The sequence below is a fragment of the Chelonia mydas genome, unplaced genomic scaffold (genome assembly GCF_015237465.2).
Source record: "Chelonia mydas isolate rCheMyd1 unplaced genomic scaffold, rCheMyd1.pri.v2 scaffold_69_arrow_ctg1, whole genome shotgun sequence".
Lineage (NCBI taxonomy): Eukaryota > Metazoa > Chordata > Testudines > Cheloniidae > Chelonia > Chelonia mydas.
The window spans coordinates 97-26,404 of NW_025111277.1; the positions used below are offsets into that span (position 1 = coordinate 97).

At 53.7% G+C, this 26,308-nt stretch overlaps 3 protein-coding genes across 5 annotated transcripts; 1 reads left to right on the top strand and 2 right to left on the bottom strand.

Annotated features, from left to right (window-relative positions):
- Positions 1 to 319: 319 nt before the first annotated feature.
- Positions 320 to 3,411, top strand: LOC114021370 (the record flags this gene model as incomplete). Of its 2 annotated transcripts, XM_043537650.1 has the most annotated exon segments (4): positions 320 to 623; positions 1,185 to 1,235; positions 3,224 to 3,267; positions 3,302 to 3,411. In XM_043537650.1, coding segments are annotated over 4 exon segments (495 nt in total), but the record flags the coding sequence as incomplete, so codon positions are not given.
- A 6,625-nt stretch (positions 3,412 to 10,036) lies between these two features.
- Positions 10,037 to 13,166, bottom strand: LOC102939234 (protein S100-A16-like). 2 transcript variants are annotated; one of them, XM_037888845.2, is made up of 4 exons: positions 12,154 to 13,166; positions 11,842 to 11,914; positions 11,307 to 11,476; positions 10,037 to 10,684 (listed from the first exon to the last, which is right to left on the bottom strand). In XM_037888845.2, the coding sequence occupies exons 2-4, from the start codon at positions 11,882 to 11,884 to the stop codon at positions 10,544 to 10,546; spliced, it is 354 nt and encodes a 117-aa protein (XP_037744773.1). In that variant the 5' UTR covers positions 11,885 to 11,914; positions 12,154 to 13,166; the 3' UTR covers positions 10,037 to 10,543. The 2 variants fall into 2 exon arrangements, with proteins under 2 accessions (XP_037744773.1, XP_007068289.3); XM_007068227.3 differs by having other exon boundaries at positions 12,207 to 12,350.
- A 5,314-nt stretch (positions 13,167 to 18,480) lies between these two features.
- On the bottom strand, positions 18,481 to 20,300 carry LOC102939462 (protein S100-A16-like). Its single transcript, XM_007068228.3, has 3 exons — positions 20,234 to 20,300; positions 19,231 to 19,400; positions 18,481 to 18,621 (listed from the first exon to the last, which is right to left on the bottom strand). The coding sequence occupies exons 1-3, from the start codon at positions 20,274 to 20,276 to the stop codon at positions 18,481 to 18,483; spliced, it is 354 nt and encodes a 117-aa protein (XP_007068290.1). The 5' UTR covers positions 20,277 to 20,300.
- Positions 20,301 to 26,308: the final 6,008 nt, after the last annotated feature.

The window sequence follows — 26,308 nt, forward strand, 5'->3', positions numbered from 1 at the left end:
CAATGACCAGTACAAGTGACTGTTCTGGTTGGATATAAGGCTGAGTCATCAACACCGCAACCTATGTCTCTGCTAGTCTTTTCAACAGCCTCATATGCTCACAACAAGAGGAGCTGACACGGGATCCATCTTGAGAGCTTCCTCAGAGGGTGGTAGAGTGTGAGGGACAGGAAGGCAGAAGGAATAGCTATGTCACAAATACGGTGTGCGGTCCAGGTACCCTGAACACTACTTGCTGCCACCCCTTCTTATCAGTTTCTTCGTGTCTGACATGAACAGGCCTCCCTGAGCCAAACTAAATCTATTCTGTTGTTCTTTAGATTTCAAAGACTGTCTCAATATCTCCAAATTAGCAACTGAAGGACACAAGGTGGCTGTTCCACTCAACACATCAGCGCAGATGAAGGTGGAGAAATGGAACTCTACCAATTCCAGTTGGGAATCGGTTCTTTTTATCAACAATGGAAAGTCTCATCTTTTGAATAGCAAGTTCACAGATCAGTTCACTGTATCCCAGGGGTATTTCATAGTGAAGAACGCGAGCAGAGTTTTACAAGGACTTTACAGTGTTACCTTGTCCCTGTCTACAGGATGTGTGGCTCTTATAAATCTGACAGTGCAGGGTAAGTTCCACATTGATCCCCGATAACCCCAATTGACTCTAGGGCAGTGGTCCCCAGATTTTTGATTGCACCCCCCTTACCTGATCCAAGCTCGCTCTCTCTCCCCCCGCCCCGGGGTGGAGGGGTGAGTGGGGAAGAATGGGGGAGAGGCACAATCAAAGTTTGGGGACCACTGCCCTAGAGCCCTAACTTCATGTGTCACATTAGTGATTGTGAGGCACTTTGCAGATGAAGAGCCATGAATGCCACGGATTAGCAGTGGGTATGAAGGTTTGCTTTGATGAAGTAATGGACCAGCTAGCATGTGTTAGCAAATGACAAATCTCCAGCTGCACCACGCTCCCACCCCTGGGATGGGGCAGAATGTCGTGCATTTCCAAGGCCTCCTGAGGGGGGATGGCTAAGAGCAGTGATCAGTTGACGGGCTGCACTGTATTGAGAATAGCTGCCCACTGTATGGACACTCATGGAAGAAGGCTTGTGGCAATTGGGAGAGTCTGTAGCATTTCCCTTTCCTGCACGGTGCTTTAAATCCTCACCCTGATCTCCTCTATCTTCCAGCTCCAGCGGCGCCTCCATCGGTTATACCTGGGAACCAAGCTCCTGCCGCACGTAAGCACTCATTCTTTTCCTAAAGCTCAGCTCTAGTGCTGCACACGCTGGTACTTCTGTCAGTGAAATTTATGTCCGTTGGGGGGGTGTTTTTCACACCCCTGGCTGACAAAAATGTGCTCCTGTAGTCATAGCCTTCATTACCACTGGTATAGTGGCCAGTCAGGGCACATCGGTGACAGAGTTTTGGGACTGCAGCCAGGGGAAGGTAGGGAAAGAGAGAGGGGTTGGGGAGCTCAGGTTAGGGCTAGTGGAAATGGACTGACATTGGGAAGGGGAACCTGGTAGCCGGTGTGCCTGTCAGCCCAACATTCTTCCCTGCTGTGCATGCACCTAAGGATCTGGAGGAGTGTGTGTGGGAGGGGAGGTTGGAGGATTGGGAATTGAGTGTTTCCCCTTTCTGTTGCATGTGTGTTGAGATCTGGAGGTTCCAGCTGTGGGGCCTGACAGTTATCCCTGGCTCCCTCACGTAAGCCAGTATCTGGAGCAGCCCTTCCCCCTGGATACGGTGCTGAGTATTAACAGGCATGCTGGGAGCATGCAGCAAGAACACACCACTGACACTGGGGCGAGGCGCTGAGAATGGGTGTGCTTGATGCCTATCACAGGTCTCCAACACTGGGGAGAGGGAGATAGGAACACCCAGGGGGCAGTTAGTCTCCGAGCTGTTGTTTCAGGCTGTATTCTCCTCCCTGGGGTGTTCTCATTCAGTTGAGTGTGTCATGTTGAGATCAGCCCCTTCTCCCCATCCTACCTCTATCCTTCCTATTATGTCTCCCTTTCAGCATCATTTTGTGCTGGGGATCTGGATAGAACAAAGCGGTTGGTGAGGATTAATCTAATACAGTATTATAATGGAGCGCCAGCTCTGGTACAGTTAAGAGTGAGAAGACTTTGCTGTTTAAAGGAAGATTCCTCTTAGTGCTCTAAAATCCACATGCATACCTGGATCGTCTTAAAATTTGGTATGCCTCATGGTGGTGCCGGGCAGGGTTAGTGATTCAAATCTGAAGTCATTTTGGAGTCACAGGCAATCTTGCAAACGCATGAAGGATTTTTTTTTAAATCCCTCCAGGCATGCTCACTGCTCATTTTTGCACAGCTCCTGTCAGCAAGTCCCTCATGGCCCACCTACCAGCAAATAATTACTCAGGTGGATACTGATCTGCTCTAATGTCAAACTGCTCATTTTACAGTACATTTAAAAAAAAAAAAAAAAAAAAGCAACCTGTGGAACTTGTCACAGAGTGTGGGGGAGTCAGGGCCCTGCATCCCCCACTTCCTGCGATTCACTGTGACTCTCAGCCAGCCAGCAAAACAGAAGGTTTATTAGATGACAGGAACACAGTCCAAAACAGAGCGTTGTAGGTACAGACAACAGGACCCCGTCAGTCATCTTGGGAGCAGGGAGCCTAGACCCCGGTCCTGGGCCTCCCTCTGTTTCCCCAGCCAGGTCCAAAACTGAAAAAACCCCTCCAGCAGTCTCAGCCAGCCACACACCCTGGCTACTCCAGCCTTTGTCCAGTTTCCCCAGGCAGAAGGTGTCACCTGGCCCCAGCCCCATCCTGGGCTCAGATTACATGCTCAGGTATCATCCCCCAAGTGAAGTCACACCCTGATATCCCACTACCAATGCAGACAGTCCCAGTAAAACTCCCACACAACATTCCCAGGTCAATACTCCCCAAGCAACTACCTTGGATTCAAAGGTCTTATCTGAAGTACAGTGACATCAGCTAAATTTAAGTGCTGTTCATCCTCTGACTCCAGAGCCAAGGCCGATTACTAGCTAACTGAAAATCCAGCAGGAACTCCTCCCTGTCCCCGTAATATTGCACAATAAAATTAGTTATGGAACCATGTTAACCCACATGAGTACTGGTATTTTGCAGCCTTCCAACCAAATGAAGGCAGAGGTGGCTGTGTGTATATAAACCTGTTCTCTAAATGGTTTAACCTGACTCCTGTTCTGTTTGGCTTGATTTCAGATCCAGCTTGGTGGGCTCTGTTACTCATTCCGATTGTTTTAATAGTCATTACTTGGCTGTAAAAAGTTGTTGTCCAAGAAGAGATGGATGAAGAGCCAGTATATCCTATACTCAGTCTTTCTAAAAAGAAGGAATTTAAGATGTTTCCCTTTATACACTGAAGCAACCAAATAAAATATTCGCAAAAAGAAAAGGAGTACTTGTGGCACCCTAGAGACTAACCAATTTAAACATCCGTTTTTTCATGGTCTGTGTGTATAAAAACATCCTCACTGTATTTTCCACTTTATGCATCCGATGAAGTGAGCTGTAGCTCACGAAAGTTTATGCTCAAATAAATTGGTTAGTCTCTAAGGTGCCACAAGTCCTCCTTTTCTTTTTGCGAATATAATGCAATGAGTGACATCTGGTCTGTACTGCCTCAGCCCTCATCATTCTGCTGCAATGCTGTAAAACTCCACTAGGTGTCAGCATTACATTCCCTTCTTGTTAATCAAGGCCAGAATTAGCTTTTTATATAACTTCATCTGAGGCGTGCCCATGGCTTTACAACACTAATGGGTTATCCCTACTTTCAGTTAAACAGAACCATGTTGACATGTCTGGATAACGTGAGCATGCTTTCATCCATTTCCCAGAGGGTGAAATTAAGGTGGAAGCAGTAACCAACCCCCTGCCATCTTCACATAATTAATGTAGTAACAGACATTGGACTAGAACTTCAGATCCTGACTCATCCTCTACTTTAACCATTGTACAATGCCCCAAACCTGAGCTGGGCATAAAGTAAGTGCTCCAACCGCTAGACCTCATGCCCATCCCAGGAACCAGAACAGAGCCCAAGTCCTCACTCTCACTGTGGAGACCCATATGTCATTTAAATCACCTGAAGTGAAACAGCAACTCTGCCACACTGACAATCAAGCAACTACTTGAGCAGAAGTCAAATTATTTTAGTTTGCTCTCCTCTATCTTTCCCCAGGAGAAAAGGAAAATATAAATACTGCTCCTTCAGGCTTATCTTCCCCATGTCATCTCACGGAAAATATAATTTGAGTGATTCCCCCTCCAGAAAGTTAAATGTAGTGAAAAAAGGGATTGAGTAGGGATACCTTGGCCACTAATAAGACAGAAAGAGGTACGGCTCCAGAAGTCCTCCCCCCCCTCCAAAAAAATCCCAAATCCATGGTTTTAATGCCCTCCCCCCACCCCAGTCACATCTTCCACTAAAATTAAAGGAAGATAAGTGCTGTCATAAATATAAAGGGAAGGGTAAACACCTTTAAAATCCCTCCTGGCCAGAGGAAAACTCCTTTCACCTGTAAAGGGTTAAGAAGCTAGGATAACCTAGCTGGCACCTGACCAATGAGGAGACAAGATACTTTCAAAAGCTGGGAGGAGGAGAACTTCAAAGGGTCTGTGCCTGTCTGCGTGATGCTTTTTCCCCGGGGACAGAACAGGAATGGAGTCTTAGAATTTAGTAAGTAATCTAGCTAGATATGCGTTAGATTATGATGTCTTTAAATGGCTGAGAAAGTAAGCTGTGCTGAATAGAATGAATATTCCTGTCTGTGTGTCTTTTTGTAACCTAAGGTTTTGCCTAGAGGGATTTTCTATGTTTTGAATCTAATTACCCTGTAAGGTATTTACCATCCTGATCTTACAGAGGTGATCCTTTTCTTTTTACTGTTTCTTCTATTAAAATGTTTCTTTTCAAGAACTGAATGCTTTTTTCATTGTTCTAAGATCCAAGGGCTTGGGTCTGTGGTCACCTATGCAAATTGGTGAGGATTTTTACCAAACCTTTCCCAGGAAGTGGGGTGCAAGGGTTGGGAGGATTTTTGGGGGGGAAAGACATTTCCAAACAATGTTTTCTCAGGAACCCAGAGAAATGTTTGGTGGTGGCAGTGGAAAACCAAGGGCAAGGGGTAAAATAGTTTGTACCTTGGGGAAGTTTTAACCTAAGCTGGTAAAAGTTTAGGAGGTTTTCATGCAGGTCCCCACATTTGTACCCTAGAGTTCAAAGTGGGGAAGGAACCTTGACAAGTGCACAAGAGGGCCCTCACCTCAGCTGGATCATCTAGGCCAGTGATTCTCAAGTGCTGCCACCAGAGACTTCACAAGCAGCCACCACAACATTTGGGATCCCAGAGCTCCTTCCCACAGTCTCTGCCCCAGGGAGCCTAGGGATGTTTCACTGAGCGTAGCAAGGTTGCTGGTGCTTCTGGATGTGGGACGGAATGAGCCCTCTCTCCATGTCCGCCTTATCTTGATTCATAAGGGGCACTGGCAGCAGGGCCCTGATTAGCCCGACCCCCCTGTTTCCCTGCTCACCTCCATTGGAGGAGGGCAGTGTCACTCACCAAAGGAGCCCATGGCTCTAAGCTAATCAGCTTTCAGGGGGAGGAACCAGGCAGAAGCAGGTGCCTGTTACCCAGTGGAGGATTCTGCTCTGCTGTTGCTTCATCATACAGCATGAGAAGAGGAAGCGGAAGCAGGAAGATGCTGGCAGGGAGAGGCTATAGGTCACTGCTGAGCCCCAAAAGCAGCTCTGGGGCTGGCTGGCACGGCAGTGACTGCATGGGTCCAACCGGGAGAGGACACAGGCTGTTACTGCTGCAGGGCCAGGGCCAGCCAGAACAGCAGCATAACGCACAGAGCACCCTGGTGTACGGGCACTAGCAGTCTCCCAAAGGTTCCAGTTGGGAGGAACCCACTAGCAAGGGCAGCCCCCACCACAAGAGTTGCTTCACATTTTGTGTGCACTACAATGGATAGACAAAACTTTTTTGCTAAAAAAGAGGCACGGAAAGTGACCAGCTTACACCAGACTCAGTAAGAGTGACCCAAGGAACTCCGGCTTGTTAGCACTACCTTTTGCAAAGCGCAGCAGTGACTTACACGATAAAGAGGGTAAGTTAGTGTGTGGGAAGAAAAGTCCTTAGTTCTGTTGGAACCAAATTTAACAGGAAGCACTGAAATTTATGCAAATCATAAGAGATGCTTTACACTGAAATGACTGTATTTGCATGACACTTCCAAATAAAATATTACACTGACAGTTTAGTCACATGGTTAACTGTTCAAACTATGGCCACTGTGAATTTGCTATGACTGCATGTGCAGACAGAGCAAAAATTCATTTGAGAACTGCTAATCTAGGCATTTCTTCAATTCAGATAATTACGCATCTAAATCACTAAATGACTGCTTGGAAAGTCTCAGCCCCCGTATTGCCACCATGTGACTTTATCATGGGTCTCATGGTATTTGAGGTTTCTAAGAGCCCACTCTTGGTGCTGATGTCCAATGGCTATATGAGAACTTCAGCTTTCATTTAAAAAAAATTAAATTGAGTTTCTAGCCCTAGTGGATGCAGAGGATTGAAAATGTGATCTCATTCCTTCTGAAAGGTTCAGAAACCAAACAGCAAAGAGTGCCTCTTACAGCAGGGTTTGGGGGACCCTGGGGAAGATGCTGGTAGCTCAGTCCCCAGCCGAGTGGGGAATCAGAACCCCCAGAAATTATCCTGGGAGCTCCAGGATCTGCCTCCACCCCACCCTCATGTACTCGGAGTGAGTCAGTTTCCCTGTCACCAACGTGTCAACCCCCCCCCCCCGCCATGTGTCTCTTCCCAGTTCCCTGCAACCCACCCCATTTCCCCTGCACCCCAGGCTGGGTCGCTGCCAGCCCCCCCTTCTCTGCTCCTGACCCCAACATCTCCCTGTCCCTTGCGGGTCTATGGGACTGGATCTCCCTCCTCCTCCCCCCCGCAAACATCCAGTGCCTCTGGGGGTGGGGATCTCCTCCCCCGATCCAATCCCATGCCCCCCACTATCCCCCCGCCCCCCGGGGGTCTCTGGGGCTGGGTCTCCCCCTGGCCCCCACTATCCCCCCGGCCCCGGGTGTCTATGGGGCTGGGTCTCCCCCTGCCCCCCACAACCTCCCCGCCCCCCCCGGGTATCTATGGGGCTGGGTCTCCCCCTGCCCCCCACAACCTCCCCGCCCCCCCCGGGTATCTATGGGGCTGGGTCTCCCCCTGCCCCCCACAACCTCCCCGCCCCCCCCGGGTGTCTATGGGGCTGGGTCTCCCCCTGCCCCCCACAACCTCTCCACCCCCCCCGGGTGTCTATGGGGCTGGGTCTCCCCCTGGCCCCCACTATCCCCCTCTCCCCCGGGGGTCTCTGGGGCTGGGTCTCCCCCTGGCCCCCCACTATCCCCCCGCGGGTCTCTGGGGCTGGGTCTCTCCCCTCGGACCGGCGCACCCCTTGCCCCGGCCGGGGGGTAACAGACACTCACCGTCCTGCTGCTCGGGCGGCGGTTTGCGTAAGACAGACGACACCCAAAATGGCGACAGAGAAGCTTAACCACAAACCACAAAAGCGTGGAGCAGTAGCGGCCTCGGATTGGCTGACAGGGCCCTGCGCGGGGCGGGGCCGCGGGGTGACGGGCAGAGGGCGGCTGGGGTGGCGCCGGCTCGAGGAGGGGGGCTCCGGCTCCACGTTCTGCTGGCCGGAGGCCGGCCCGCTCCCCAGCGTCCCCCCTCGCCCGCCCCAGCGCGGACCCCCTCAGTAACCCCCCCGCACCGGGCTGCCCAGCGCCCCGGGGAGACCAGACACAGCGCACGTGTCGGCGGGGTCCGCGTGGGCTCTGCCCCGGCCCCTGGCGCGGAGCTGTGGGAAGGGACTGATCGCCTTGGCTGGGGCACACGCCCCCCGCCCACCGCGGTGGGGCTGCTTTCCCAAGGGTCACGTTGGCTGCTGCGGGGATCCCCCCGGTCTCTCTGTTATTGGGGGCAGGAGTAACAAAGGGTCGGTGGCCTGGTTCTGTGAATCAAGGGCCGCAGAGCCAGGGGGGTGACTTGAGCAGTGGGCACCCTCCCCCCGGGGGCACGTTCATACAATCATAGACTATCAGGGTTGGAAGGGACCTCAGGAGGTCATGCTCAAAGCAGGGACCAAGCCTCAGTTTTTGTCCCAGATCCCTAAATGGCCCCCTCAAGGATTGAACTCACAACCCTGGGTTTAGCAGGCCAATGCTCAAACCACTGAGCTATCCCTCCCCCCAGATACCTTCCTCCTGATACCGCCTCGCAGAGAGCAGAGTTACGGAGAGCTTTGGGTTTGACGGAACAGCCAGTAACATGCAGGGGGAAGCTTTTCCCTTGAGGGGTTCCGGGGGCCGGGGTGTGGGGAGAGATCCAAATGGAGGAGGATCCTGTAGTGGGAGTCCAGGAGGCAGGTTCTTCCTCCACTGGAAGGTTTGGGGGATTCTATCCATTGAGGTAAACGACTGGACTGGGGTGGTTCAGGGACGGAAGGGGATCGAAACGGGAAGAGGTCCAGGGTGTTCTATTGGGGGAATCAGGGAAGCAAGGGGCCTGGGCATGCAGTGGCTCCTGTATTGGCGGGGATATGGGGGGATCTAGGCAGGAGGTGTCTCCTTTTTGGACTACGAATCCTCGGTGAATCCCAGGCTGTTTCCCCAAGCTCTTCACAGAGCAGGATGTCACGTGTCCTGGAGAGGGGTGGAATGGCAGGAAAGGGAATCTCTCTGCTCCTTGCCACAAGCACAGAATGATCAACGTCTGTTCTGGCTGAACATCAGTGACTTCTCTAGTCATGATGCTCAGGTGATTTTTTGGCCACTGATCTAATCTGCTGGTTCACATGATTTATTCACTGGAATCTAGCTCCCCTGCAGGCTGGAGAACTGTCCGGTTTGAATCCATGAGAGGGAGCTTTGTCAGCCACCCCAACAGGAGAGGGAAGCAGAGAGAGACAAGGAACCCCCTATTTAATTTTCCAGTGAGGGGCTGTGACAGGAGAGCACAGCATTAACACCTGGAAAGACAAAGAGAACTGACAAGGGGTGGGTGGATGGAACTGGGTGGGGGGTGGAAAGAACTGAGTATGGGTAGATTAATGCGGGGGTGAGGAATGGAGGAGAGAAGTCCCTCCATTGGGAGCTCAAAAAAAAAGGGGGGGGGGGCTCTGAGCAGGGAGGGAGGGATATTTTTCCACTGGGAGGGAGGGGGTATTCAGGCAGGAGGGTAGTTTTGTGAACTAGTTACATGCCAATTTAGTGACTGTTTGGAAATTTGAATTGAAATTGAAACATTAATACACACTTATTAATTCTCGCTTATCCTTCAGCTCTGAGAAAATTTGCTTTCCAGGGGCCACAGGGACTGATCCATGTGCCAAAGGAGTGATGGATTCTCCTTTCTCCAGCTCCCAAAGCAAAGACTTGTGATATGGCCATTACCGGTGGGCGATCAGGAAAAGGCATTTCAAAAAGTATGCAGGATTTTTAAAGGGCGGGGGGGGGGTGCCTGTCTGCATGACCCCTGGGCAGTGGCGTTCACAGTTGTGACCAGAGTGGTCCCTGTCGGGCATTGTGGGACAGCTGCTGGAGGACGGACATAGGTCACAGAGGGTCTACACTCGCACTGCATCAATCTCAGTAGGTTGGGAAGGTCACGGAGCACGTGGGAAGGTCACAGAGTAGGTGTGGGTGGCAGACAGGTTGGGAAGGTCAGAGAGCGGGTGGAGACGGCAGAGCGGGTGGAGACGGCAGGGCAGGGAGGATGGCAGGGCGGGTGCTGGGAGGGTGGCAGGGCGGCTGAGAAGGTCCCAGAACCTTTCATCAGAACTTGGCCTGTCCACGTCCTCCCTGCAGTGTGACAATGATGTGCCCAGCCTGGGAGCGCCCCACTGCCCTCTGCTGGCTGTGTGCTGTCCTGCGCGTCCACGCATCGGAAACAACCCGTCCAGTCCGGGCTGCAATAAGAAGAGAGGCGCGGCCGGAGCTCAGAGCAGGCTCTTTATTCAAGCCGTGTTACCGAGTGACAGCGGGGCGGTGGGTGGCGTGGGGAGAACAAGCCGTAGGGGGTGGGGGAGAGATCCCAGTGATGGGGCAGGGATCGGCGGGGGAGCCCAGCTGATGGAGAGCTGGGTCGTGTGGGGCTCCCATGCCAGGGCTGGAGGCGAGATGGGTGACACGGGGAGCACAAGCCAGGGCGGATTCAGGGTGTACGGGGTGACTCCCAGCAGTGGGGGAGATGGGGAGCAAAGGCCAAGGGGTGATCAGGATGGGATCCAGGTGTGGGGGACAGGGCCAGCTGCAGCAGCATGAGATGTGCAGGATGGGGACGGGGATGGGGGGTGGGCAGACAGATTAAGGTCGCTGGGTTAAGCAGGGGTGTGGTGTGGTGGGGGAGGTGCAGGTTTGCTTTGAGTGCTTCAGGCAAAGGGTTTGGGGGCATTTCCCGATGAGGCGCGTGCCTCAGTTTCCCCACCAGACACCGCTTCCCGGTCGCTACTCGTTATAAGTGCTGCGCCGGATCACGCGGCAGATCTCTACGATGAGATCCCAGTACTCGTCGAAGGAGATCTTCTGATCCTTGTTGGCATCCACCTTCTCAAATAGGTCCAGCGCTGCCTGCTGGTCCTCGGAGCTCTAAAACGCACCCGGGAGACAGCAAGTCACTGCTGGGGAACCATCGGGCACCTGGCTCAGGAAGGGGCTTTGCTGCCCTTTGTGTGTCTGTGTGAGTGCGTGCACGCTGCTGCCCCCTGCTGCAGGGGGTCAGACTAGCAGGGCTCCCCACACACAGACGTACGTGAGGGTGTGTGAAGGAGAAGTGAGATACAAGTCAAGCTCGAGGCCCATTGGCAGAGCTGTGAGGGCTGTCGGGACCCACTGCTGGCATCGCGGGGGGTCTGTGGGTCAGGATTTAGTGGCACTGGCAGGGCTAGCTCCTGGGAGAGCAGGGGGATGTGGATCGGGACTGAGGGGTGCCAGCAGGGCACTGTGTGTGTGGGGAGCCAGGGCTAGGCTAACTGGGGTCTCTGAGTGGGGAGTGAGGGGCACCGGCAGAGTTGTGGGGGGAGCCCAGGGCTGGGAGAGCAGGGGGCTGTGGGTTGGTATTGAGGGGCCCCAGTGGAGTTGGCGGGGAGCCTAGGGCTGGGACAGAAGGGCGCTGGAGGGCAGGGTTGAGGGTCACAGACAGACCCCCCTTTGCTAGGAGCCAGTGGTTGATGTCTCCAGTTGCCTTGGGGGGCCAGTAGCCGGGTCTCACCGTGAGCTGACGGCTCAGCTCATTGCTGAGCAATGTCTGGAAAGCCGCCTGGTCCAGCTCCTTAGCTCCCTCGGAGCCGTCGGCGTATCTGTAGAAGCTGCCCACGATGGCATGGAGGCCCCGTTCCAGCTCAGAGCCCTCCCCCTCCATCTGGGCCGGCTTCCTCCCACCTCCAAAGCAAAGGCAGACGGTGTCACTGTGGGCCCACCAGCCCCAGAGACCTCAGCTAGGAGCCCATGTCCTGGGAAGGCTGGGGAATACCTGCTGCTGGGGACACCAGACCTACTGCAGTCTGGGAGAGGGGTGGATGGCGGTGTGTGTGGGGCTAGCGAGACAAATGGGGCCCAGCTCTGCTACGATGATGATTGTGGGGAAAGGGGGCGGGTGCCGAGAAAATCTTGCATTAAATTGAAGAGAGACCCTAGGACTTGGGCCATTATTATTGGCTGATGTGGTGAAGGCTCCACGCAGAACTTCAGCGAACCAGTTCCCCAGGGCCCAGAATGGTGAGATTCGTTAACGACGCGTCTCTTACCGCTCCTCTCCCCGGACGGCTCCGGCTGCAAACTCTGCCCCATGGGCCCGCAGGGGAAAGTGCTCCTGGTTTGCTAGAGAGACGAGAATCGGGTGTGAGCACCCTGACGACTGCTCGGCAAACCTGTAAGGCTCAGGCCGAGACTGTAGCCTTGAAAAGTAATAAGTTAGAAATGGACAGTATGCAAACTATGGCCATGGCTGTTAAATGGTTAAGACGACACGCCAGGGGCTAGTAACAAGAACAGAAAAAGAGTTAAAAGGAACAAGAGAACGAGCAGAGGCTGGGAAGCAGGCAATGCAGACATGATACCTTAAGGCAAGCACCCAAAACCGCCTACAAGGGTGGAAACAGCTGTAGAGAACCTGCGAAAGAGAGACCTGCCGCTCCCTGGTCTGAATCTTGCTGGGCAACAACACACTTTGAGCACTTTTGTAGAGCCTGAACAATGGGGACAGAAAGGGAACGTGGTGGCCAGAGCAGAATTGAAAGCTGGAACACGGAATCATTGGAATGGGTGCTGCAATGGGGACATTGGGAATGACCCAAACCGGCCACCTAACAAGCCACGGGCAGGGGTCACCCGTAGGATAAGAGCCAGGTTCCTGTAAAACCTGAACCAAGACCTAGACCGAACGGGAGAAGTAAGTGCCCAGGAAGGAGAAGTAGCAAACAATACTGCCACTGGGTTGGTAAATCAGATGAAGTTAAAAATGGACCAGGCGACAGAGCACATGAGGAGACAGGAGCTGTGATTTGATCGCAGGGGAGTGATAAAAAAGAACTTCCAAGCGAAAACCCGAGAATGAGTGGGTTAACACCTGGGATTGCTGCATTGACACCTGGAGGTGCCCAGAAACAGTTAACTGCAGCTGGCAAGGGCCCTCCTGCAACCCAGTTGGCAGGCATTCAAAAGCAACAGACACTGGGGGAACAAACTCAAGTTTTTCAAGAGCAGGCGACAACCCCCACTCTCCACTGAGAGCCAGGATCTAAAGCAGGGGTGCGGGTTCCCGACGTGTTTCACCCCCGGAGCCTCATTCCTCGCTCACAGCTCTTAATATAATCTTTATTCTCAAAGATTTTACCACACTGGTTAAGTTTTCCTTTATGTCCTCTCTCCGTTTGCTAAACTCACTGCTGCTGCCTGTACTTTAAGACAACGTGACAGAGTTCACTAATTTCCCTTGGCTCAGGTCTCCCTCCCTTCCTAGGTCGCTTCTCACCCCGTTCCCCCCGCCTCCCCTCACTTCTGCCCTCTCCTCCTTTTAAAAGTGAAAAGTTACAGTTATTACAGAACCCTCCCTCGCTGAAAAAGACGAAGCAGCTGAAAACAAAACAACAAACGAACAAAGAAAACAAGCTAAAAACTTTCTTTTTAATAAGAACATAAGAACAGCCATGCTGGGTCAGACCAAATGTACATCAAGCCCAGTATCCTGTCCTCTGACAGTGGCCAATGCCAGGTGCCCCAAAGGGAATGAACAGACAGGTTATCATCAAGTGATCCATCCCCTGTCATCCAATCCCAGCTTCTGGCAAACAGAGGCCACAGACACCATTCCTGCCCATCCTGGCTAATAGACATTGATGGACCTATCCTCCATGAATCTACCTAGCTCCCTTTTGAACCCCGTTATAGTATTGGCCTTCACAATCCCTCTGGCAAGGAGTTCCAGAGGTTGACAGTGTGTTGCATGAAAAAATACTTTCTTGTGTTTGTTTTAAACCTGCTACCTATTAATTTCATTTGGTGGCCCCTTGTTCTTGTATTATGAGAAGGGGTAAATAACACTTCCTTATTTAATTTCTCTATACCACTCGTGACTTTATAGACCTCTATCATATCCCCCCCTTAGTCACTTCTTTTCCAAGCTGAAAAGTCCCAGTCTTATTAATCTCTCCTCATAGGGAAGCTGTTCCATACCCCTAATAATTTTTGTTGCCCTTTTCTGAACCTTTTCCAATTCCAAGATACCTTTTTTGAGATGGGGCGACCACATCTGCACGCCGTATTCAAGGTGTCTAAGCCCAGGGAATTAACTATTTTAACCCTTCAGGAATGCAGCAGCTGGAATTACTCCGAACTTTTGTGAAGACAGGGCTGCCGAGCAACAGAAATGCAGACCCTGCTTCTAATCCTAAACACGGACTGAGATTTATAACATGGCCTTGTCTTATTTCCGTGTGATAGCATTTTTAAAAACGATTGCAAGTTCATTTTGCATGTCATATATGTTATCCTGTGTTGTATGTTGTTTGTGTCATGTGACTATTAATAAAAAAACGTGTTGCAACAAGTCAGTTTTATACTTTTTGTAACAGACGTGGTACCGCACTGTTTGGCATATAACTATTATCATACCTATTCATTTGTTTGCAAAGCGCAAAAAGGCCTGAGTGATAAATAGATGTGTATATATTTTTGCCTCAACAAGTCATGTAATTGCAAACAAAAAGAATGCTCTTTTTTATTAATCACAGCTTTTTTATTCAAAGGAAACCATGTAAGGGGAAACCTCAGCGTTGATGTAAAGGTAACAAGAGCAAAATGTCAATTTCGGGGGGGGTGTAATTTTATTAGGGCCATCAAACGCTTAACAAAATGAATCGCGATCAATCGCAGTTTTCATCGCACTGTTCAGCAATAATTGAATACCATTCTGCTAAACATTCATGTGCTCCTTCATGCTTCGGCCACCATTCCAGAGGGCATGCTGCGGATGCTTGTTTAAAAAATGCCTTAATTTGTGGCTCAACTCCTTGGGGGAGAAGTGTATGTCTCCTGCTCCGTGGTTTTATCCGCATTCGGACGTATATATTTCATGTTCTAGCAGTCTCGGATGACGACCCAGCACATGTTGTTCAATTTAAGAACACTTTCATTGCAGATTTGACCAAACTCAAAGAAAGTACCCATGTAAGATTTGGAAAGGGGGAGGGATAGCTCAGTGGTTTGAGCATTGGCCTGCTAAACCAAGGGTTGTGAGTTCAATCCTTGAGGGGGCCATTTAGGGATGTGGGGCAAAAACTGGGACTTGGTCCTGCTTTGAGCAGGGGGTTGGACTAGATGACCTCCTGAGGTCCCTTCCAACACTGATATTCTATGATTCTATGAAAGCGAGCTACAGCACTAGGTTCAAGGATCTGAAGTGCCTTCCAAAATCTGAGAGGGACGAGGTGTGGAGCATGCTGTCAAGAGTCTTAAAAGACTAACACTCCGATTAGAGAACTACAGAACCCAAATCCCCCAAAAAGAAAATCAATCCTCTGCTGGTGGCATCTGACTCAGATGATGAAAGTGAACATGCCTCGGTCCACTCTGCTTTGGATCGTTATTGAGCAGAACCCGTCATCAGCATGGACGCATGGCCTCCGGAATGGTGTTCGAAGCATGAAGGGGCACATGAATATTTAGCATGTCTGGCACATAAATACCTTGCAACGCCGGCTACAACAGTGCCATGTGAATACCTGTTCTCACTTTCAGGTGACATTGTAAATAAGAAGGGGGCAGCAGTATCTCCCGCAAATGTAAACAAACTTGTTTGTCTTAGCGATTGGCTGAAGGAGAAGTAGGACTGAGTGGACTTGTAGGCTCTAAAGTTTTTGAGTGCAGTTATGTAAAAAACAAATAATTCTACATTTATAAGTTACACTTTCACGATAAAGAGATTGCACTACAGTACTTGTATTAGGTGAATTGAAAAATACTATTTCTTTTGTTTCTTTTTACAGAGCAAATATTTGTAATCAAAAGTAATATAAAGTGAGCACTTTACTCTTTGTATTCTGTGTTGTAATAGAAATCAGTATATTTGAAAATGTAGAAAACATCCAAAAATATTTACAAGACGTTTAAATTGGTATTCTATTATTGTTTAACAGTGTGATTAAAACTGAGGTTAATCATGATTCATTTTTTAAATCTAGTTAATTAGTTATGAGTTAATTGCATGAGTTAACTGTGATTAATTGACAGCCCTTGTTTTTATAAATTTGTTTGCACCTTCAAGTATAATTATAAGAATGTTATAGCAAAGATGTCAAAAGTATAACAATATATACTATGCCTGCTTATGCAAAATGTTAAAGTTAACCAAACAGTTGCTTTTACACTGTAGCCACATTTATCCTCATTTCAGTGATAAAGATTTAAAACCCCAGCCACAGGAACTCACTTTGCTGAGTAATATACATCTTTAAACACCAGTTAGACCTGGCCCAGCAAGTGGTTTCTAGCTGAAATATGGATACATTTGGCTACAGTGTAAAAGCCACTGTATGATTGCTGTAAACATCTCTGTGAAGTGATCTACTCGCCCCTTATCAGAACTGTGCCCAGGCCAAAGGGGCTGGGTAAGAGACTATTCCACAGTCTGGGATCTCTCCAAGTAGCAGACTCCAAAGTCGAGATGGAATGATGGGTTACATTTCGAGATGATCCGGATCTGAAGGCCTATTGGAAACAGGCTAATAGGAAAAATATATGTACGTAACAGAACATTCACTATTGTGACCAGCAGGGGGGAAACTCTCTAAGCCTGGAATTCCCGGCATTCAGGGCAGGCTGCTGGAGAAGCCGTACCCCTCTTACAATGCGCGTGACATCGCTAAACTGTTTCACCAAACGCAAGCAAAAATTAACCAACTCACTGCTGCAAACCACATAAAGGCAAGGGGGGAAAGAAACTATTTGTACTGCTGATGGCAGTGCCATAGTGACGAGAAATTATGTGGACAAATCCCCCCTTAGCCCCAGTCCCAGTCTGGGGTCAATGACATGGCCTCCAAACAGACGCGTGTTCCTCAAAACGCTCGTGTTCAGTGTCTGGATACCAATATTAAATCCTGACATCGCAATGCCTGATAAATCGGTCACTGTCCATTCAGTAGGTTCTCTGGCAGGCAGCATCTGCAAGAAAACAGCTGGATCTACGTCAATTGCTGGTGTATCACGCAGTAGGGCAAACCTACACAGCATCTCCACTCCAGGGGTGTCAGTTTCGCCTGCGTGTCTGTCTGCCCTCTCTGTCTGCCACGCCAGCCCTGCAGACAGCTGGCTCAGCAGACCTCCATCGACCTGCCCTGAACGGCCACACGCTCGGTTCAGCGGTGAAGGTGTCTGGCCAGGTTTATTGCCAACAGAGCACGGTACGAGTGGCCCGTACGCGTACAGGGGCTGTAAGGCGTGTCTGCCTGTGACAATGGACCAGCTCGGTCAGCGGCAGGACTTTCCACTGCCCCCTATGCCAGGCAAAGATCCCCCTCCTCTGAATCTCTTCGGTCCCCAGATCCAAACAAGTGGCACAGCAGAACCCACGTGATGTTGGTTAGTTACTCCCCTGCGCCTTGTACCCGTGGCCAGCCCCATCCATCACCCTGGCCTCCTCTTTCCTTGGGGTCGTGTGCGCCTGTACCAGCTGTCAGGATTGTGCCTCTGCCCTAGCTTTGTGCTGGGCCTGTCCCAGCCTCTGGAGCGTCTGCCGACGAACACCCAGCACCTCGTACGGCTTAGGGGCGCCTGTGTTTTAGCAGCACTCGCGAAACTGCTGCCAAGTTCCTGTACCGGATACTGAACTTGTCGGCACCTGCTTCGACACAGGGCCTGAGTTTGGTTCGCAGCACGGCCTCGGGTCTTACCCCAGGCCCTGCGCTCCAGGCTCCCTCCACGACGACAGCGTTGCCAGCAGGAGTTGCGTGCACCCTAGGAGCGCTTTGCTGGCACGACGCACCAGGCAAGTGCTTCTGGTGTAGACGCGGCCCCTCCTGCTCTGACTGTGTCTGCTGCACCAATCTGCCCCATGCCCCGCCATATAACAGCCTGGCCAGCCCCTGGGTCCCTCCTGGGGCGGGCAGCCCCGATCCTGCTGCTGGGACCCAGAGGATGGCAGGGGGGAGGAGGCCAGGGCGGCTGAGAAGGTCCCAGAACTTTTCATCAGAACTTGGCCTGTCCACGTCCTCCCTGCAGTGTGACAATGATGTGCCCAGCCTGGGAGCGCCCCACTGCCCCCTGCTGGCTGTGCGCTGTCCTGCGCGTCCACGCATCGGAACCGACCCAACGTATCTGGGCTGCAGTAAGAAGAGAGGCATGGCCGGAGCTCAGAGCCTGCTCTTTATTCAAGCCGTGTTACCGAGTGACAGCGGGGCGGTGGGTGGCGTGGAGAGAACAGGCCGTAGGGGGTGGGGGAGAGATCCCAGCGACGGGGCAGGGATTGGCGTGGGAGCCCAGCTGATGGAGAGATGGGCGGGGTGCAGGTCCCGTGCCAGGGCTGGAGGGGGCGTTTAATGGCAAGGGATCCTGGCAGCAGGGGAGGTGGGTGACATGGGGAGCACAGGCCAGGGTGGATTCGGGGTGTACAGGGTGAATCCCAGCAGTGGGGGAGATGGGCAGCATGGAGAGCAAAGGCCGAGGGGTGTTCAGGGTGGGATCCTGGCAGAGGGTGATGGGGGCAGCATGAGACGTGCAGAACGGGGGTGGGGGTGGGGGGATCCCAGCAGGCAGATAGATTAAGGGCACTGGGTTTACAAGGGTGGGGGAGGTGCAGGTTTGCTTTGAGTCTTTAGGCAAAGGATTTGGAGGCATTTCCCGATGAGGCGTGTGCCTCGGTTTCCCCACCAGCCACAGCTCCCCGGTCACTACTCGTTATAATCGCGGCGCCGGATCACTTGGCAAATCCAGGCGATGAGCTGCCAGTACTCGTCGAAGGAGATCTTCTGATCTTTGTTGGCATCTAACTTCTCAAAGGTGCGCATCACGGCCGCCTCGACCTCTGTGTTCTAAAACACACCGAAGAAACAGCGAGTCACCGCTCGGGGCAGCGTCCGGCATGTGGATCAGTAACAGGCTCTACTGCCAGGGTGGAAGCGATACCACCCCCTACTGGAGAGGATCCACCTGGCAGGGCTCCCCCCCCACACGTGTGTGTATAAAGGAGAAGTGAGATACAAGCTCAAGGCCCATTGGCAGAGCTGTGAGGGCTGTGGGGAGCCAGAGCTGGCATAGCAGGGGTCAGTGGATTAGGATTTAGTGGCATTGGCAGAGCTGTGGGGAGGGGAGCCAAGACCTGGGCTAGCAGGGGTCTCTGGGTCAGGACTGAGGGGAACCAACAGAGCTTGGGGACAGGGTGGGGAGAGTCCAGGGCTGGGATAACAGGGGGATGCAGGTCGGGATTGAGGCACACCGGCAGAGCTGCGGGGAGGCCCAGGGCTGGGATAACAGGGGGCTGAAGGTCGGGATTGAGGGGCACTGGCAGAGCTCGGGGGAGGCCCAGGGCTGGGATAGCAGGAGGCTGGAGGGCGGGCGGAGGGGTATCAGCAGATCCCCTTTGCTAGCCGTCCGTGGCTGATGGCTCTGGTTGCCTTGGGGAGCCAGTAGCCGGGTCTCACCGTGAGCTGATGGCTCAGCTCGTTGCTGAGCAGGTTCTGGAAAGCCACCTGGTCCAGCGCCTTCGCTCCAGGCGGGCCCTCGGCATATCTGTAGAAGCTGTCCACAATCACACAGAGGCCCCGTTCCAGCTCAGACCCCTCCCCAGCCGTCTCAGCCGGCTTCCTTCCACCTCCAAAGCAAAGGCAGACGGTGTCAGTGTGGGCCCACCAGCCGCAGTGACCTCAGCTAGGAACCCATGTGCTGGGAGGCTGGGAGTATCTGCTGCTGGGGCCACCAGACCTGCTGTGGTCTGGGGGAGGGATGGATGGCTGCGGGAGGGGGGGCAGATAGATGGATGGGACCCAGCTCTGCTATGGTGATGGTTGAGCATCACCTTGTGATTAAAGGTCAGTGACTCTACGTGCTCTAACATCGACCTGCAAACTCACATTGTCTTGACATTTTCCTGCCCAGCTCCACATCTGAACCTTCATCTCCTTAGGCCTCAGTAACCCAGCTGTGAAATGGGGAAAACAGACCTCCCCTTGTCTAGTTAGATTGTAAACTCCTTGGGGCAGTGACTCGTTCTCTCTCCCTGTGTGTCTGGGCAGCGCCCGGCCCAACGGGGCCCTGATCTCAGCTGGGGCAGGGACTGTCTCGCCCTGTGTGTCGGTGTAGCCCCTGGCACAATGGGGCCCTGATCTTAGCTGGGCCAGGGACTGTCTCTCACTGTGTGTCTGGGCAGTGCCCAGCACAACGGGGCCCTGGTCTCAGTGGGGTCACCTACTTGTTTCTCTAATACAAATATAATAGCAAGTGGTAGGTGAGGGTGCCGGGTGAGTTGATGGGTTCTGGGTGAGTCTGACGGATTCAGGGAAGAAAGGGGGAGGGTGTCGAGAAAAAAATGCATTAAATTGAAGAGAGACCCTAGGATGTGAGCCATTGTTACTGGCTGATGTAGTGAAGGCTCCATGCAGGACCAGGGCCCAGAATGGTCAGGTTCGTTATTGCCGTGTCTCTTACCACTCCTCTCCCCAGATGGCTCCGGCTGCAAACTCTGCCCCATAGGCCCGCAGAGGAAAGTGCTTCTGGGTTGCTAGAGAGACCAGAATCATCAGTGAATGATGATTGCTCAGCAAAGAGCTCTCCGCTGCTCCCGACTCACAGCGGGGATGGGACGGGAATAGGGTGACCAGATAGCAAATGTGAAAGATTGGGGCGGAGGTGGGGGGTATAGGGGTGTCCCTATATAAGACAAAGCCCCAACTAACGGGACTGTCCCTATAAAATCGGGACATCTGGTCACCCTAGACGGGAAAGAGAAGTGCAGCGGGGCTGAATTTCAATGGGAGGGGATCGGTCACTGGTTAGACGGTACCAGATGGGCATCCTCTTCCCCGGCAAGTTACGACAGCCCAAGGCTGGAGCCCCCCTGGAGCCCCCAACGCAGGTGCATGGGATGGCTAGACAAGGTGCATCATAGCCGCCCTTCCAGCCCAGGCCCTAGCCTGCATCCAAAGGACTGCCCTGTGCCCCCGCAATGCTCAAAGGGCTGGTGAAATAGGCTCTGTCTCTTCCCACTGTCATCAAACAGCCTGGGGTCCTAGTGGCTGGGGTCCCAGTTGGGCTGGGAAATGTAAAGCCGAACAGGCTGCTCACTCACCTGGGGTGGGGGCTGCTGCTCCCAGGGATCGGGAAAGCCCGAGATCCGAGCAAGCCGCAAACGGAGGCCGGGTGTGGGACAGGGCACTGGGGGCTATTTCTGGGCCGGTGCCTCATCTGGGACGAGACAGCTGGTCATGGAGTGGCAGGTGGCAGAGTGACGGGGACTGGGCTGGCGGGGAGGGATATGGGCACTGACACAGGAACAGAGACCGAGGCCTGCTCTGACAGAGCTAAAGCTGCGGGACGGGGGGCTGGTCCAAACCCTGCCCTCCCAGCAGGGTCCGTGATCAGTGTACAGTAGGAATAGAGCTGGGGAATCGAGGGAAGCCTACTGGGACACCAGCGTAGCCAGAGGGATGCCTTAATCACAACAGAGCCTCTGGGGGTATGTCTACACTGCATTGTAAACCCAGATCTGGTCTGTGGGATCCGGCCTTGAGCATCCACACTGCATTGTAAACCCAGATCTGGTCTGTGGGACCCAGCCTTGAGCATCCACACTGCATTGTAAACCCAGATCTGGCCTATGGGACCCAGCCTTGAGCATCCACACTGCATTGTAAACCCAGATCTGGTCTATGGGACCCAGCCTTGAGCATCCACACTGCATTGTAAACCCAGATCTGGTCTATGGGACCCAGCCTTGAGCAGCCACACTGCATTGTAAACCCAGATCTGGTCTGTGGGACCCAGCCTTGAGCAGCCACACTGCATTGTAAACCCAGATCTGGTCTGTGGGACCCAGCCTTGAGCATCCACACTCCATTGTAAACCCAGATCTGGTCTGTGGGACCCAGCCTTGAGCATCCACACTGCATTGTAAACCCAGATCTGGTCTGTGGGATCCGGCCTTGAGCATCCACACTGCATTGTAAACCCAGATCTGGTCTGTGGGACCCAGCCTTGAGCAGCCACACTGCATTGTAAACCCAGATCTGGTCTATGGGACCCAGCCTTGAGCATCCACACTGCATTGTAAACCCAGATCTAGTCTGTCGGACCCGGCCTTGAGCATCCACACTGCACTGTAAACCCAGATCTGGCCTATGGGACCCAGCCTTGAGCAGCCACACTGCATTGTAAACCCAGATCTGGTCTGTGGGACCCAGCCTTGTGGACATGGTGTTTCCAAGCCCACGCTTTAGCGTCCCCACTGCATTGTAAACTGGCTCTGGTCTGTGGGACCCGAACTTGAGCGTCCACACTGCATTGTAAACCCAGATCTGGTCTGTAGGCCCTGGCCTTGTGGACATGGTGTTTCCAAGCCTGTGCTTGCAGTGTAAACCTGGGCTGACAACTGCTAGCCCGTCTGTACTGCACCACACAGACCTTCTGACTCCTGTCTGTGGCTTGAACTGCGTCCACGCTGCAAAAATGACAGGGGCTCGGGCACCCATGAACAAAGAACGTTGGCCACGCTGACAGGCCAGGGGACTTTATCCTGGGAAGCAGTGACAGATAATTGTGGCAGATAACAAGCTGGACATGAGCTCCCAGGGTGATGCTGTGACCAGAAGAGCTAATGTGATCCTGGGATGTATAAACAGGGGGATCTCGAGCCAGGAGGTTATTTTACCTCTGGATTTCGCCCTGCTGAGACCGTGGCTGGGATTCTGTCCTGGTGCCCGCGGTTCCAGAAGGATGCTGATAAATTGCAGAGGGCTCAGAGAAGGGCCACGAGAATGATAAAAAGATTAGAAAACCTGCCTTATAGTGATAGACTCCAGGAGCTCAAACTATTTAGCTTAACAAAGAGAAGGTGAAGGAGTGAGTTGATCACAGTCTGTCAGTACCTACATGGGGAACAAATATTTAACAATGGGCTCTTAAATTGAGCTCACCTGAGCTTCATTAATGGCCCCTCTGTGGGGCCTGAGAAAGGGCAGATGATCCCAGAGGGGAACACAGAGAGGAAGCTGTGGCAGGGGCTGCAGAGAGCAGGAGATTCTTGACCAAGAAGTTGGGCCGGAAACATGGAGCCAGAGGATGGAGCAGCAGGGGAGTTTGGTCAGGGAACATGGAGCCAGAGGGCAGAGCAGCAGGGGGGTTGGGCCGGGAACACGGAGCCAGAGGGCAGAGTAGCGGTGCTGGGGGGGGGAGGTTGGGCAGGGAACATGGAGCCAGAGGGCAGAGCAGCAGGGGGGATGGGCCAGGAAGATGGAGCCAGAGGGCGGAGCAGCAGGGGGGTTGGGCTGGGAACATGGAGCCAGAGGGCGGAGCAGCAGAGGGGTTGGGCAGGGAACATGGAGCCAGAGGGCAGAGCAGCAGGGGGGATGGGCCAGGAAGATGGAGCCAGAGGGCGGAGCAGCAGAGGGGTTGGGCAGGGAACATGGAGCCAGAGGGCGGAGCAGCAGGGGGGTTGGGCCGGGAACACGGAGCCAGAGGGCGGAGCAGCAGGGGGGTTGGGCCGGGAACATGGAGCCAGAGGGTGGAGCAGCAGGGGGGATGGGCCAGGAAGATGGAGCCAGAGGGCGGAGCAGCAGGGGGGTTGGGTTAGGAACATGGAGCCAGAGGGCGGAGCAGCAGGGGGGTTGGGCCCGGAACATGGAGCCAGAGGGCAGAGCAGCAGGGGGGGTTGTGCCAGGAACACGGAGCCAGAGGGCGGAGCAGCAGGGGGGATGGGCCAGGAAGATGGAGCCAGAGGGTGGAGCAGCAGGGGGGTTGGGCAGGGAACAGGAGCCAGAGGGCGGAGCAGCAGGGGGGATGGGCCAGGAAGATGGAGCCAGAGGGCAGAGCACCAGGGGGTTGGGGTGGGAACACGGAGCCAGAGGGCGGAGCAGCAGGGGGGGTTGTGCCAGGAACACGGAGCCAGAGGATGGAGCAGCAGGGGGGGTTGGGCAGGGAACACGGAGCCAGAGGGCGGAGCAGCAGGGGGGATGGGCCAGGAAGATGGAGCCAGAGGGCAGAGCACCAGGGGGTTGGGGTGGGAACACGGAGCCAGAGGGTGGAGCAGCAGGGGGGGTTGTGCCAGGAACACGGAGCCAGAGGATGGAGCAGCAGGGGGGGTTGTGCCAGGAACACGGAGCCAGAGGATGGAGCAGCAGGGGGGGTTGGGCAGGGAACACGGAGCCAGAGGGCGGAGCAGCAGGGGGGATGGGCCAGGAAGATGGAGCCAGAGGGCAGAGCACCAGGGGGTTGGGGTGGGAACACGGAGCCAGAGGGTGGAGCGCTAGGGGAGCAGCATAGGGCTTGCCTGCTGCCTCTCAAAGCCAGAGACTAGTTGGCCCTGGGAGAGAGCTGGATCCTGTCCTGGAGAAGAAAGGGCACCAGGCAGAAAGACGGGGGTGTTCTCTGCTGGGAAGAGCCGGCCAATCCACTTGGGTACTAGTATAGACCAAATGCATCAGTGTGTATCTGGTGTTTAAACATCATGAAAACGAAGGGGATGCTGCATGCACTTATCTGCATCCCGACGGACTGCAACGGCCAACGTTCGCACTGTGTCTCCCCCTCTCACGAAATAACCCGTCACACGAGACAGACGCCGTGTGGCGCGCAAATGAGGAACTCGAACAGCGACAGTGCGAATTTCAAAGCAAGTCATGGTTGTGGGTGATGACGGGAGATCAAAGACTCTAAATGCAGTCCTCTCTCTCAGCCCGCAGAGAAAGACTCCACATGGGTAGGGACCCTGTCGGCTTGTTTTCCGTGAGAAGAAGCTGTAAGTACGGACACAGGTTACAATTCTTCATCTCTGGGCTGTTTGCATTCCAGAGGGCAGAATAACTGAACGAAAAGACGGAGAGCCCCCGCGTTCCTCTGGGGAGCCCTGAGAGGGTTTGAGAAAGTGCCCGAGGACGACATCTCTGCTACCATTTGGATTTCTAGACCGTGACTCACCTCTACATATATTTTTACTTGCTTTAACCGCTCAGTGACTCTCATTCCTTTTACTTGGCTAATAAACCTTGAGTTAGTTATGCTACTGGGTACCAGCGTTGTCTTTGGTGTGAGATCTGAGATGCAAATCGAGCTGGGTGAGTGAGTGGTCTCTTGGGACTGGGAGTAACCTGGAATATTTTGTGATTTTCAGTGTAAGCAACCGTTGATCACACAGTCCAGCTTGCCCGGGTGGGAGGATAGCCTGGCGTGTCGAAGGAGGCTGTCTGCGACTCCCTTGTAAGACAATTGTCGTACTTTGGGAGTTCACCTTCGGCACTGGGTTGGTGAAATTGAATCACAGAACGTACCACCAGTGTGGGGTCTCTGCCCTGCTTTTGACAGTCTGCCCTGAGGTTGACACTCAAGGTCGTGAGGCCCTCCAGAGAGTGGGAAAATCTGTGCTCCCGGCCGAGTGCATCTGTGCTGCAAATAAAAAGGGTTTCATTTATCAGACCGCAAGCAGCTGCCGTCTCTACCTGGGCGGCACTTCCGCGTAGGGCGGCCAGGTGTCTGCTTTTCGACTGGAAAGTCCAGGTGAAAAGGGGACCAGATGGTGTCCGGTCAGAGCTACTGACCGGACACCCAAAGTCCAGTTACTACGGGTGCGGGAGGCGGGGAGGCACCTGCACCAGCCCCTTCTCAGCTGGGGCTGCTTCCTACCTGCCTTGGCTGGCTGCAACTCCCAGCCCCGGCTCCACAGGCAAGTCCCTCCTAACCCAGGGGGTGGGGAGGGGAGGGAGGAGAGGGGAAAAGCAGTGAGTGAAGGGGGAGAGGGGAAGAGGAGCAAATGGGGGCGGAGACTTGGGGAGAAGAGGTGGGGCAGGGGCGGGGCCTATAGGGGATGAGGTGGGGCAGGGGCGAGGGCTCGGGGAGGGAAGAGGTGGGGCAGGAGAGGTTCTGGCACTCCTGCTGGAATGTCCGGTTTTTAAATATTACATAGTTGGCAACCCTACTTCCGTGCCCCTCTGGCCCTGAATACATTCGCCGTCCCCTCCTACCAGCGGGCCAGGGAGTCCTTCGCCCAGCGCCCCCGGCGGGTCCCGAAGCAGTCTGGACTAAGGCAGGCTGGTGGGCATGTGGGCCGAGTCCCTGGCAGAGTCTGGGCCCCATGCAGGGGGCAGAGACTGCAGGGGGCGTCAGACACTTTCTCAGCTGAGCACCATTTGCCCGGGCACACTCGGGTTCGGGGCTCCAGGAGAGTCAGAGCAGGAGCGATGGGGGAAAACAATGGCCCAATTTGTCATTTAACGACAGGAGCCATTTCACCACGCGCTCCGGGCCGTAGCTTTGGACTCCGGTCCCCCAGCCACTGCAGCTGCCCCAGGTGCCCTCGCGGCCTCGTCTCTTCCAGGCTACCGGCCTAGCTGCACATCTGGGATTCCTGCCGCACGGAGACGCAGCTTTGATGGCTCCCATCATCGCTCTGGCAGGGGTGGTCCCAGCCCTCCCTGCCCCCCCCCGCCCCGGCTCCATGTGTCCCATCCCCCCACCTCTGTCCTACTCATGTTCGCTCCCCCCCCCCACCCCCAGCTTCTCTGGATCAGTGCTTGG